Below are 13103 nucleotides of genomic sequence, written 5' to 3' on the forward strand. Positions count from 1 at the left end.
TGAAGTGTATCATTGTCACGAAAAAGACTGTGCTGTCTTTGGCTGTCTTGGTGCTGTTGGGTTTTGGTATCAGTGTTTCGATGAAAGAATGAGAACTCAGATTGAGTCAGACAGACTTGAACCCGTTTGATCAGTGGAAGGAATGGGTTTTCATTGCCCCTTGGAGCCCAGCTCCCCTTGCCGAAGGTGTTGCGTCTTTGGGGTGGATGGAGTCTAGTTTCAGTTGGGCACATACCAGCTATGAATCCTTCCTCTAGCCAGCTCTTTCCTTTCCACCACCAGCATTTTTGCCTCGTTGCTTTCATTGTGCTGAGTGTTCCATAAAATATTTATCATAACTTTGCCTTTCCTGTCTGAAATGGTGCTGTAGACTGGTAATTAGATTGCAGCTAAGCCTTCTTAATTTCATTTGGTGCAGATCTGGGAAAATGGAGACCTTACATAACAAGTCGATAAGAACTGACAGGCAGTTGGCAGTAAGTACTCCTACACATATTTCCAAGCAGATGCAAATGGAACATTCTGCCAGTCGATCGTTACATTCATCTGCAAGCTGCTCTTCTCATGTTTGCTTCCAGAAAGAAGCTACTGAGACTCATTTGTCTACAACGAGCCTGGGAAGTGAACTATTCACTTTCCTTCTCCCAGAGGGAAACAACAAAAGCAAGCCAAGAATTTTTTTCTGGCCAACCCCAATAGCCAGACTCAAGGCCCCGTTCATGTTGGAGGATGGTTTGTCACCATTGTCACTGAGTGGTTTAGCCTTCAAATGAAGGTTTGAGGATTGTATTCTCCTTAATGTATGATTTTGTTACTGAAGACAACAGATCACAAAACTGGGACTCTAAAGACTAGGGCTGTGTTCTTGCTGTGTGTCTGTGAGCCACCTACCTAACCTCTCTGAGGTTCCATTTGTGCAATGGGAACAGTAATACTAGCCTGCAGAACAACTGGGCAGGGTGTGATAAAATGAAATAACTTAAGAGAAAGTACTTTGCAGACTGTCAGGGGTCTCTCCCATAGAGTTTCCTTTTACAGTGTGGAACCAACAGCCAAGCACTCTGGTGTACCTAATTTCAACATTTTTGTATGGGTGAAACATCAGGTTCAAATGCGAATAAATTCTCCTAACCACGTTTTAAAACACCTTCTCTTTTCTGGTGCCAGGTACATTTAGAGTTGAGCGATATGATCATCAATGGAGACACCATAACACATATTCTTAGAAAAAAGAAGTGTTGTCCATGGAAATAGTCTAGATAAGAAGCCAGACAGTTATGACCCCTGGCAAAGCCCCTTTAGGGCATATAGTTAAGTGGTAATGTGTATTATCTTTGCGGTCAAAGAGACTCAGGTTCCAATCTAAACTCCAATTTGTCAACTCCTAGCTAGGTGACTTTGGGAGATGTACTTAACCTTTCTGGAACTGCCATTTTCTCATCTGTAGGTGTGGATAGTAATGCAAACCACTTAGAGCTGTTGCAGGCATTAACTGAAATGAAGCCTGTAAGAAGCTCACCATCATCATTGCAATAACATTTTTATTATTTTAATAATAATTTTAATAACAAAAGCAATGGCAGGCTACTATTGAATATCATGTGCCAGGCGATGTTGCTACATGCTAACATGTATTTATCCAAAAAACTCTATATTAGAAACATTCTACAGATGAGCAAGGGAGGCACAGAGAGATTAAATAATATCTTAGAGTTATACATATAGTTGGTGGTGACCACATCTCTCTGAAGCTTAATCTAAGAAAAAGGCATAAAAGATTATTAGGAAGATAGAAGTGAGATAACACCTATGAAAAATGTGTTGTGAACAACAAAGTGGTAATTCCAGAAGCTTGTCTATTTGAGGAGTATTTAACCATTTATAATTTCAAATAGCTAGAGAGGTTGAGATGAATCCCCAACCTTTGACAAAGAAGTCTACGTAGGGCATCTGTGGTAAACAGAGTCTCACTCGCCCTATTACCAGGTGACCTTATCACTTACCTTGAAGATGCAGGTAGCAGGCTTTCAACATGGCGGACTAGCGACTGAACACCTGCCACTTTTCTCCTCCATGTGTCCATGTACCTTAGGCAGCCAGCTGAATTCCCAGTCGCCCAATTTTGAGCATATGCCATTTCAGGATAATACCAGTTGATGACAGAGTCTGTTGTCCTATAAATTAATTTAACACTCTTTCTCTGGAGAGCAGATGACTGCGTTCTAAACACAATATTTTCACTCAAGTTATGATGGCTTGTAAAAACACACAGTGAACGGGGTTGACAAGGAGGTATTAGGAAACATATGATATCCCAGGAGGCTGAACTGATTTGAATTTAGGTGGCTTACTCCTCTAGGCAGTCAGTGTCAGAGATGGTTGTCTCTTAAAGGGATGGCTGTGGTGGAGAAGAGCAGTTAACAGATTGGGCAGAAATAGGAGCCATTGTGGTCAGTTACGTGGGGAAGGGCTGAATGAGAGCTAGAGTTATGCTGAGAGACCCAAGCATTTTAACACTTAAGCGTGAATAGAGAAAAAGGAGGGGCTGCAATTTGTAGTGAGTAATTTGTTACTATAGTGAGTGATATTTCTAAAACATGCATTCCAAATGTAATGAGAACTTGTGAAGGGCGATAATGAAGACAATGGTATACTTGATTTCGGAATCATTTGGGAGATTTTCTTCTTCTCTCCTCCATTCCCCTTCTCCTTTCTCTCTCTCCTTCCATTGCTCTGATTCTCAATTCACCCTCCCTCTCTCCTGTATGATCCCTGTTACTTTGGGTCTTTGACCCAAAATGTATCTTTCTCTCAAAGGAATTCTCTAAGCAGTGGTTAAGGTGGATTATCATTCACATCCTGGTGTTTTTCAGACTCTCCCTCATAAAGACCAATCATTTTCATCCTTTCCTTTTTTTCTTTTCTGTAAATAAGTAATGTGTTCTACATATCACACACTACAATTGTTGTCCGGTGTACAAAGCTGAATAGGATGTGACCTTTTAGAGAGGTCACAGGGAATTAGAGAAATATGGACAAGAAAATAGGCAACAAAATATGACAGGTTCTATGCTTGAAGTTTGTGAAGGAAAATCTCAAGGTCCAAAAGAAGTAATCTAAAGGTTGGAGAGTGCAAAAATATTCCATAAAGTCAGTGATGCCTGGGTGGGGCATTAGTAGGCATTAACATTGCTTATACATTCATTAAACGAACATTTATTGAGTGCCCATTGTGTTGTTGGCACTGTACTCAGCCCTCAGGGCATGAATTTAGTAAGGAATAACCTTGCCGGGCACTCAACACATATTTATTGAATGGCCATAGGAAGGGACTCACTTTAATTCACCTGGTGAATGTGGATGTAGAAAGGCATGAAATCTTTAGGGGATTCCAAGGAGTCCAGAAATTTTGCGGGTTACGCAATTTGGAGTGTAGGTATGGGCACAGACAAGTAGGGCCACACAGTAGCTGCATCATTGTGCAATGCACAACCTACACAACGGTATGTGGTCTTTAAGGCGGAATGAGAAAGAAGGTGGGGAAGGAACAGTAGCTGAACCATGAAGTGCTTTGTGTGTCAGGCTAGTTGTTCTCATAGCGGGATGGGGAGGGGCAGAGGTAGGACAGGGGGTATCAGAATTGTTGACAAATTGTTTCTTCCAATTATGTATGCTTCTGCCCACCCTCAAGATGCAGATTCTGCCCTGGTCCCACACACCTGTACACACACACACCTGCATTCACACCACTGCTCTTTCAGAATCTTTGCCACAGACTTCTTGTGCTCATGAGAATGAGTCATAATCTTCAGGTGAGCTGGAGCTAAAAATGGCTGAGAAACACTACAGACAATGGAGACCCATGCACAGGTTCTTAAGCAAGGCCGTAGCATGATCAGATTTTCCCTTTGGAATGGCCACTCTGGCCCTGAAGTAAAGGCTAGATTGGTGAAGTGTGAGAGAGGGCATCCTGCTGGGAAGCTTTCACATCCTCAGGGGCTGATGACCTTGGTATACAGAGAATATGACATATATTCCTCTCCTCCAGTTCTCAAGGTCACAAAGACAAGATTCAAATCTGAATGAAAGAGATTTGTCAGTGTTTTGCTGAGAAGGTGGAGACGCCTGAAACTTTTCATAGGAATTATGATTTAGGACAGATGTGAACATTCACGCAGATCTGTGCCGGGGAATTGATGAAATCAAGCTACCAAATATGAATATGAAACATTTACCTTTATTTATTTATTTAAAATTTTTAAATGTGTTTTAAACTTATTTTTGGGACAGAGAGAGACAGAGCATGAGCAGGGGGAAGGCAGAGAGAGAGGGAGACACAGAATCCGAAGCAGGCTCCAGACTCTGAGCTGTCAGCACAGAGCCTGACGCGGGGCTCGAACTTATGGATGGTGAGATCATGACCTAAGCTGAAGTCAGACGCTCAACCGATTGAGCCACCCAGGCGCCCCAGAAGCATTTAACTTTAAATTATGTTTATTAAAAGACATGTCCTGCTCTTGTTTATTTTTGTTTATGATTTATATAATATAGCTATAGATAGCTTGGCCATCTTGACAACAAATGCATCACCAATAAATCCATATTATTTTCTGGCTCTGTTACATGGCCATTTCTTTTTCATTTAGTCAAACGTATGATTTTCTGTGATTTACATAGATAATCAGCTGTGCCTTATCCGCAAAACGTGAGTTGATGTATTTCTGTTTCGAAAGACTAGTGTCCGCAGGAAGAAAAAAAACATACTTTTCTTGCTTTAAGCTCCTTAAGACCTATACATGATGTGATTCCAGAATGTCTCTCCAAGCTATAAGATTAGGGAAAAGAAAATCTCCTTTCTGAAATCCTATTACATCATAAGAGCCAGAGCACTGGACCCCTTACACCGCAGTGATCACAGCGTTTGTAGGGAGCGGTTGATTAATCGTTCCTACAACTTTAAATTTTTCCATTGTGATCTAACTTAATATGGGAGAATTAATGTGTTTCCTCTCAACCCATTTTTTTCCTTTGAATTGGTATGTGGATGAACCACAGAACTTTTTGGTTATAATTTTTTTCCCTACAGTGTTAGGAAAGTAAGATTGAAAGGTGGTGCTAGAAAGCAGGCTTTAGGCTCCATATTGTAACCTAACAAAATGTGCATTGCATCCGAAAAAACAAAGCGAGGACTTACCTGACATGTCACGAACCATTGCTGGGTCAATATATTAAGTGATTCACCCATCTTTAAATATAGGATTCATTTTTAGAGTAATAGTTTGGGGAGGAGTATAGCTCTTCAATTGTCAGGCTGTGTACTAGATGGGGAATAAAGAAGTGATTTCTAGTGTGGCCCTGGGGAGCCTCCTGGGTGACTCTGCCTGCCTGTGAAATGAGAGCATTGCCAGTGACCTCAGTGTTTCTTTTTATCTTTCTTATTTTAACAAGGCATATCTGTAGATTACCTGGCACACAGTGGGTGCTCTACTATTATGACTGTGTCATCTAAGGAGAAAAAGTTCCCTTTTGCTGGCACGTAGGAAGAGGGCTCGTTAGAAAACAGCACATAATTAAGCATTATGATGGGAAAAGGCATAAAGCAAAATGCCCTTGACACGAATGGAAATGTTTTCTCCCATTACCAAATTATTAAAAACAAAAACAAAAACAAAAACAAAAACATACCTTTGAGGCATTCTGGCTCTTTTCTTGGGCAAGGAATGTATGTCACTCACAGACATCAAAAAAGAAAATATTCAGGGCACCTGGGTGGCTCAGTCAGTTAAGGGTCTGACTTCGGCTCAGGTCATGATCTCATTTTGTGAGTTTGAGCCCTACATTGGGCTCTGTGCTGACAGGTCAGAGCTCGAAGCCTGGAGCTTGCTTTGGATTCTGTGTCTCCCTCTTTCTCTGCCCCTCCCCCACCCTCTCACAAATAAACAAACATTAAAAAAAAAATTAAAAAAAAATAAATAAATAAAATATTTACAGTATCTGCAACAGTCCAGATCTGCTTAAACTTCATGAAGGCCACTGGGAGAAATGTTGAGACAGATTTTTGTTACTGTTTTGGGGTCTCCCCACCCCCGCCTTCAGCATTGAGAGATGTTGCTAAGTTGTGCTACGTTGGTGATGAATCTTCTTCACCTTCTTCACTTTTGGTAGGATCAAAGGCACCGTGAGGAATGAGGCAGGTTGTAAAAACTAGGAAGAGCCAGAATAGGCCTGATGGGGCAACATACGGCTTTGCAGCATATAGTATTGGAGATTTGTAGCAATTCTTTTTCTTTGCTTGAGAAGAAAGGCCACAAACAGCAGCATGGATAACCACTATTAAATACTCAGTTCACTTGTGATGCTACCAGTCAAGAGGAGTTATCTTTTGGAACGGAGAACACAAAATTGTTCAACATTGTGAAGCATCATAAGTAAAGGAGCTGTAACCGAACAGAGAATCAAAGTCTAGTCCTACTTATGCCGACAGATGCCTGGCTATAAGTGTATTCTATCCTATTACCTGCACTTGACACATGTTTATTTCTAAAGTAATTAGGGCCACTACAGTATAATCTTCTGAAATTAAATTTGTGTTTATATAGGGTTTATTAGAACATAGCCCCATAAATCATTTTATGTGAGCATTTGATTTACTTAAGCTGCTTGTTACCAACTCTGACACTGATAATTCCTTGTTTGTGCTAAATTTCACTTGTAAGTAACTAAGCAGGTATGAAAATCCACATTGAAGAGCTTAACGGAGTCAGTGGGTGTGGCAGAATGGGAAAATGGGTCTTGTCCCAGATTTGTGCTGTGATCTTGCCCAGGTGGTTTAAGAGCAGCACTTCTCAGAGCATCAGTGTTGCCATCTGTAAAATGGAGTAATGCTGAAAATGACATCATCAGTTAGGCAAAGTTAAGTAGAGCCTGTGGAAGTATATATGAAAAAGAGTATTAATATCACAATATTGATACTGTTCTGAGCTTACATATGGGAGATTAAAAAAAATGAGAAGCACATCATCACTCTTTTTGGAGAGCTCGCATGTTATTAAAAGAAGCACACAGGTAAATTAGCAATTAAAGTAGACTAAAACAATTAAAATCATGTGTCATCTAAACAGCATACAGCAAGGAAGCATTCACTTATCTGGTAAGGTGGATGATTGTTGGAAATTTTTCAGGTGGAGGTGACGTTTGAATTGATGTTTGCGGTCCAGGTAAGTAGGGAGGGCAAGAAAGAAAAGACACTCCACATTTAGAGGCAAATATGCAAAAGCATGGAAGAAAGGCTGTGTTGTCTGGGAACATAGAACTAAAATAATTCACGAGTCCCAGAGCTCAGGGAAGGACAGGTGAGGCTGACAGGAGTGGTCTTGGTGAATAATGTATGCAAACAAAGGGAATTGAATATTAGCCTATAGGAGAGAGGGAGCTAGTGAAGGCATTTAGGCAGAAGACAATCAAACAGGCATTTATGGAAGTCCCTTTGGTGGGAATGGATTTACTAAATGGATCAGACTCCCCCAAGGCTAGAGGCAGTGAGATCCTCTGCACGCAGCAAAGCTTAAAAGTAGGCAGAAGAAAACAGAACCCTGAAAAGAGGCAGAGAAAGTACGAGAGAGGTAACAGGAGGTCCAGTAAAGAGTCTTGTCACAGAGAATAAAGGAGTAGGGAGTTTCCTGGAAGGAATGGTCAATACTATCAGATACCTCAGTATCTGATAAGATCAAGACAGATAAGGATTAAGGACCATCCATTGGATTCAACAATCCCGGAAGCCATGATTCTCTTCACTGTGCAGTCAGTTAAGAGGTGGGGGCAGAAGCAACGTGTAGTGGGTCAGACAGTGACTAGGAAGTTGGAAATGAAGACATCACGTGTAAACTTACCAGAAAGCTCAGAGGTAAGGCAAAGATAGGAGAACAAAGTAGCCTGGGATGGAAGGAGCAGAGTTTTGCTCTGTACGAGAGTGGGAGAGGCTTGGGGATAAGGACCATTATACAATAAGCTGGAGAGAGAGGTGAGTGATGTGATGTCTGATAGGAGCTTCTGCATAGTGGTAACGGGAATTAGGATACATGGGGAGGAGTTGACTTTGGACAGAGGGACTTCTTTCTGTGATGAGGAAAGTGGAGAAAAGGGTAAATATAGGCTGGAGTAAATAAGCCGGTGGAGGTGCTGAGAGAGAAAACCATGTCTGATGACATGCTAGATGCCATCCATAGAATGATGAGGACAGAGATGAGTGGCACGTTTGATAATATTAGGAGGAACAGGAAATGCCGCTGACCAAAACCAAAAAGCAAAAGGATCAATTGACTGCAACTGACCTAATGTCACCCATTCCTGAGATGAAAAGAGTTCTTCCAGAAGCTCAGTGGCTCTGCCCTGATTCTGAAGGAAGATTATACACTTCAACCAAGGCTGGGGTTTTGTAGGGCAAGCACTGGGTGGGGAGAGAGGGAGGAGCTGAGAGTAGTTGGTTTATAGCAGGTTAATTTGCTTTTAGGTTAAACAGTAGGGGTTTGGTTTATGGAGATGGGGATGGGTGTTTTCTTTCCTTTTTTTTTTTTTTTTCTTGAGACTTAGCACAAACTAAGGTAAGGCATGGGATTTAAATCTCTATAATCAAGGATGTAAATGCTTATGGCCATGAAATCTTAACCCCATGCCTGAAACTGTTGTTCAGTTTGACCACTGGCCTTCTTGGAGAATTACAGCTTGCTGATTAGTTATTGAAATGATATGAGGGAGGGGGTGGGCAGAAATTTAATCCCTATGTTAGTCACATTCAGTATAACTCTGCTTCATGTTGGATCCACTACGCATGCGTGGATTTATTAAAGAATCTGCGAGAAAGGTTTGTACCTAAATGACCTTATATGCCAGGCGGAAAAACATTTCTTTCACTGTTTTCCAGCGTTAGCTAATTGTTTAAAAACTATACTGACTGGTAGCTCTTTCTGGTTGAAATAGTCAGCTCACAGTCAAGTGAATGTGGGCATTCTGCCAGGCATTCATACCAAGGATGTTTAGAGGAAAACTCTTAAATGTAATTTGTAGGGCTGGGGGGCGGGGTATGCCAGAACTTCAACAATATGCCAAGCTGTTCTCTAGAAGAGTGGGAGAAAGGGTCAGAGTACTGTTTTGATGCCCGCCTTTGTAATTTTTGTCCCAGCAACTCCAAGTTTTGGAAGCAGGCAGTAGAGGCACACACAGGAGTTTGTGGGAATGGAACTAGGTCAGTCAAATTATAAAAGCCTTGATGGATTTTGCTTTACAAAGAACTGTTGGGGGGACAAGTATTAGACTGGAGTCAGGAAATCCAGATTCTAGTCTAAGCAAGTCACACCAAAGATCTGGGCCTCACGATCTTCATCAGAAAAACAAGAACACGGTACCACTGGCAGGACCGGGGAAGGCAAAATGGTTACAGCTGAATCCTGACTCCTTTTGTCTGCTTTATGTTACAGGGATTCCCATTGAGGTTTTAATGAATAGATTCTGATGCTAAAATAGGTTTAAAACTTCTAGCTAGATGTTTCTGAAGGTCCTTTCTATTCTAATTCTATTCTTAATTATAATTCCAATTCTCTAAATGAGAATAACCAGTCGAGTTACATTTAACTTCATTTTCTTATGAGTCTTATGGTTTCTATGGATGTTAGAAATTTTTGTTACTTTCCACAATATTTGAAACTGCTTCATGTCAACCACATGAATCAGGATTTCTTAGCTGGAGTCCACGGGTGGATTTCTGGGAGTCTGTGAACCCCCTAAACACACATGCAAAATTTTGTGGATACAGACATCTGAAAAGAGAGTCCAGAATTTCCATCAGATTCTCAACAGGTGAATGAAAGCAGTAAGTATATGTCATCTTTCACTTGATGGGAGTCAAAAAAACTCCAGATCTCAAACTGACACAGCAAGAGGAATTCAAATAGAGTTTACAGGCTCTGCAATGTAAGTGATTCCCCAAATCTCCTCACCCAACTATCTGTCCTTCCCAAGACTACACTGCCAGTATGTATTCTTAACATCACGGGCATGGAACAGAGTCAGCAGGATCTCTGATTATGGAGCAACATCTCCCCTTTATCTTACATTTTCTGATATTTGAAAAAAGCCAAGATAAACGTCTTTGGCTCTTCATGCCAGACGTCTACAGCTCTGACATGTTTTTATTGATAAAAAGAACCATACATTCTTCACTTTTTCAATATGTAGCCTGTTACCTGGAAATCTAGATGTGACATAGGCCTGAAGGTAAGTTTTTTTTTTTTTTTAAGATGTATTCTAAAGTAATTAGAAAGAATAAGAGTAAAGGAAAATATAAATGTTTGGCCATTCAACAACATCTTGCCTTGAAGGGCTCAGTGACTGGAGAAGACTTCAGTTTTTCTGAGTGCATTTCCTTTCCATTTCGCATTGAGCATTTGTGTGATTATTAACAATTATTTTCAAGAGAGACATTTCCATGGTCTTTTGAGTCCTCGTTCAGAGGGGAATAACTTGGTGGGAAGAATGAAGCACTTATCTGAGACAGTGGGCAGAAAATGGGGGAAGTGATGAGGCTGTAATGGAACATCAGATGTCAGACAGAAGCCTCTATACACATCCAACCAAACAAGGGATTATACATAAACCCGGATTCCCATAGCAGGGCAAAGCTGGGTCCTGGGGATGTGTACCCATGATCCACTTGCATGGGAAAAACAAAGCTTCTTTCATATACTGTATGCTAACTCAGGCACTGTGCACCAAGTAGGAAAACAATGGGGCATAAAAAAACAAGACAGAAAACAGTAACAGTGCTAAAAATGAAAGTTGGTTTAAGATACTGTAAGAATTCTCAGAATTTAATCCTTTTGCTCTTCTTTCATTTCAGATGCTGCACAACAAACATGTCATGGTCCGTGTGGGAGGAGGATGGGAAACTTTTGCAGGGTATTTGTTGAAACACGACCCCTGCCGGATGCTGCAGATCTCCCGTGTGGATGGCAAAACATCCCCCATCCAGAGCAAATCTCCAACTCTTAAGGACATGAATCCAGATAATTACCTGGTCGTCTCTGCCAATTATAAGGCTAAGAAGGAGATTAAGTAAAACTAGTTGGTCACTACAAGGGGACTCTCCTAATGGCCTGTACCCATTTCGCCAGTGTAGTTAGTTTAGTTCACATGCTCTGACAATTACTTTGGAAAAAGGCGTAACAGCCAGAAAAATGTCATTATTATTGAAAAATGTTCAAAGAGTAGCACTATTTATTTTGATGCTTCTGTAGAACATGACCAATTAAAAGAAATTCTAGGCTCAGATTTAAACTAGAAAGATTGTAGGCAAATTATTATTTCTTGATATGTGAACACAGGATTTAGTACACAGTACTAGAAGTACAATTCTAGCTAGAGATAAAAACTATTAGAAGAAAATACTTAGGATTTATAGATAAGTCAACAGAAAGTGCCTGCTTTATGTCTACAAAGTAAAAGCACCCCAGACATTTTTATAATTGCAGGATTTTTAAGCTAATTTTTAAAAAGTGACAATTAGTGTGATAACGTGCTACTAAAAATATTCAACAGCACTACAAATAAGTAGAGTGTTCATAACCGTAACACTTTACCAGAAAGGCCACTTCAGAAAAGTTTACATTCACTTGGAAGATTGCCTTAAAGTTTATTCCTTATCTATGACCAAATATCTGGGGTACTTTTGGAAGTTTTCAGTACACCCCTTAGAGAATTGCTTATGAAGTGTTTCACACATTCCTAAGCACATGGCTGTGTTGAGACCGACTTAGTGTATTTCACACACATAAGCTGACATACGTTTATATTTTGACAGAATAAATTGTACAGTCCAATGTTCATTGACTTCATGTTATTTTAAAGCATTTTCTTATGAAAATATACCTTTAGTTAATCCTACTTTGCTATGCTGTCTAGTAAAGTAAATTCACTGTAGCTGATGTTACAGACGTATGTATACCCTTGTATACCTAGGACAGGGCTGTTGTGTACCCATAAACAGCAAACTATTGTCCTACTGATTCAAGAATTAAAAAGATAAATTAAAAAAAAATTATGGCTCTATATTAGTGCTTCATTCTGAAATAAAAATAATCTTCAAATGGCAACTTTCCCTCAGAGTTCTAGAAAGAGTCGCATTAGGGTTACCTAGTGCTTCTTCACTTTTGAGTGTTAGCATTGTTTGCTCCCCTTAGCAGAAAAACCAAATATTATCATAGGTAATCCCTTAACTGCCACCTTGAGTTTAATAAGTATTGGCAGAGTTAATTTGTCATTCCCTCTTTCTTCTACGATAAAAAAATCCACCTCTCCTGCTCCAGAAAGTCAGGAAATATCTCAATTTGTCACATGACTGATTTAGTCAAAGTACACACAACCTGTTCATTGTGAAGTTTAGTGGTACTAGAAATGGGGTTGTAATTATGCTGGGAAAAAACAAAATTAAAGTTTTATCAGAGATAAAATCACCTTGGAACAGTAATAATTGTAATATCTTTTAAAATACAGACATTGAGTGATTTGACTTTTATGTTACTAAACTAGCGTTAGCACTGAATTTCTCTATATAGTAATTGGCAATAGTATTTTCCTCAAAACTTTCTCCTGTGCTTAATTTCTTCCCACAAACGTATCTATGTCCTTAAAAATTAAAATTAATTTCATTTAGTTAAAATATGTATAGGTAAACAAAAAGCATATTAATCCCTTCATCTATTTTATTGGATGTTCTATGCTAATGTACTAAATTACCAGAAGCGTAGTGGCTTAAACAACACAAAGTTATTATGTTATTGTTCTATGGGCCAGAAATTTGAGATGGTCTCACTGGGCTAACATAAAGATGTCAGCAGGGCTGTGCTTCTTCTGAGGAGTCTAGGAGAGAATTCGTTTCCCTGCTTTTTCCACGTTCTAGAGGCTGATTTCCTTTGCTCATGTTCTCTTTCCTCTATCTTCAAAGCCAGCAATAGAGTATCTCAACGAGACTTCTTTCTTTACATCTCTCTGACCACAGGTAGAAAGATTTTCTGCTTTTAAGAACCTATGCGAGGGGCGCTGAGGTGGCTCAG

The 13103-nt window shown here is 40.0% G+C and overlaps 1 protein-coding gene across 5 annotated transcripts in view; it reads left to right on the forward strand.

The window, feature by feature from the left end:
- The window catches only part of GAS2 (growth arrest specific 2), a 131313-nt gene extending 119214 nt beyond the window's left edge, over window positions 1-12099 (forward strand). For all 5 annotated transcript variants that reach the window (XM_045484796.1, XM_045484793.1, XM_045484795.1 and 2 more), the window contains exon 8: window positions 10892-12099. In XM_045484796.1, the coding sequence (XP_045340752.1) occupies window positions 10892-11110 (219 nt within the window). In that variant the 3' untranslated portion in view covers window positions 11111-12099. The remainder of the gene's footprint in view (window positions 1-10891) is intronic.
- Window positions 12100-13103: the final 1004 nt, after the last annotated feature.

The sequence above is a fragment of the Leopardus geoffroyi genome, chromosome D1 (assembly GCF_018350155.1).
Source record: "Leopardus geoffroyi isolate Oge1 chromosome D1, O.geoffroyi_Oge1_pat1.0, whole genome shotgun sequence".
NCBI lineage: Eukaryota > Metazoa > Chordata > Mammalia > Carnivora > Felidae > Leopardus > Leopardus geoffroyi.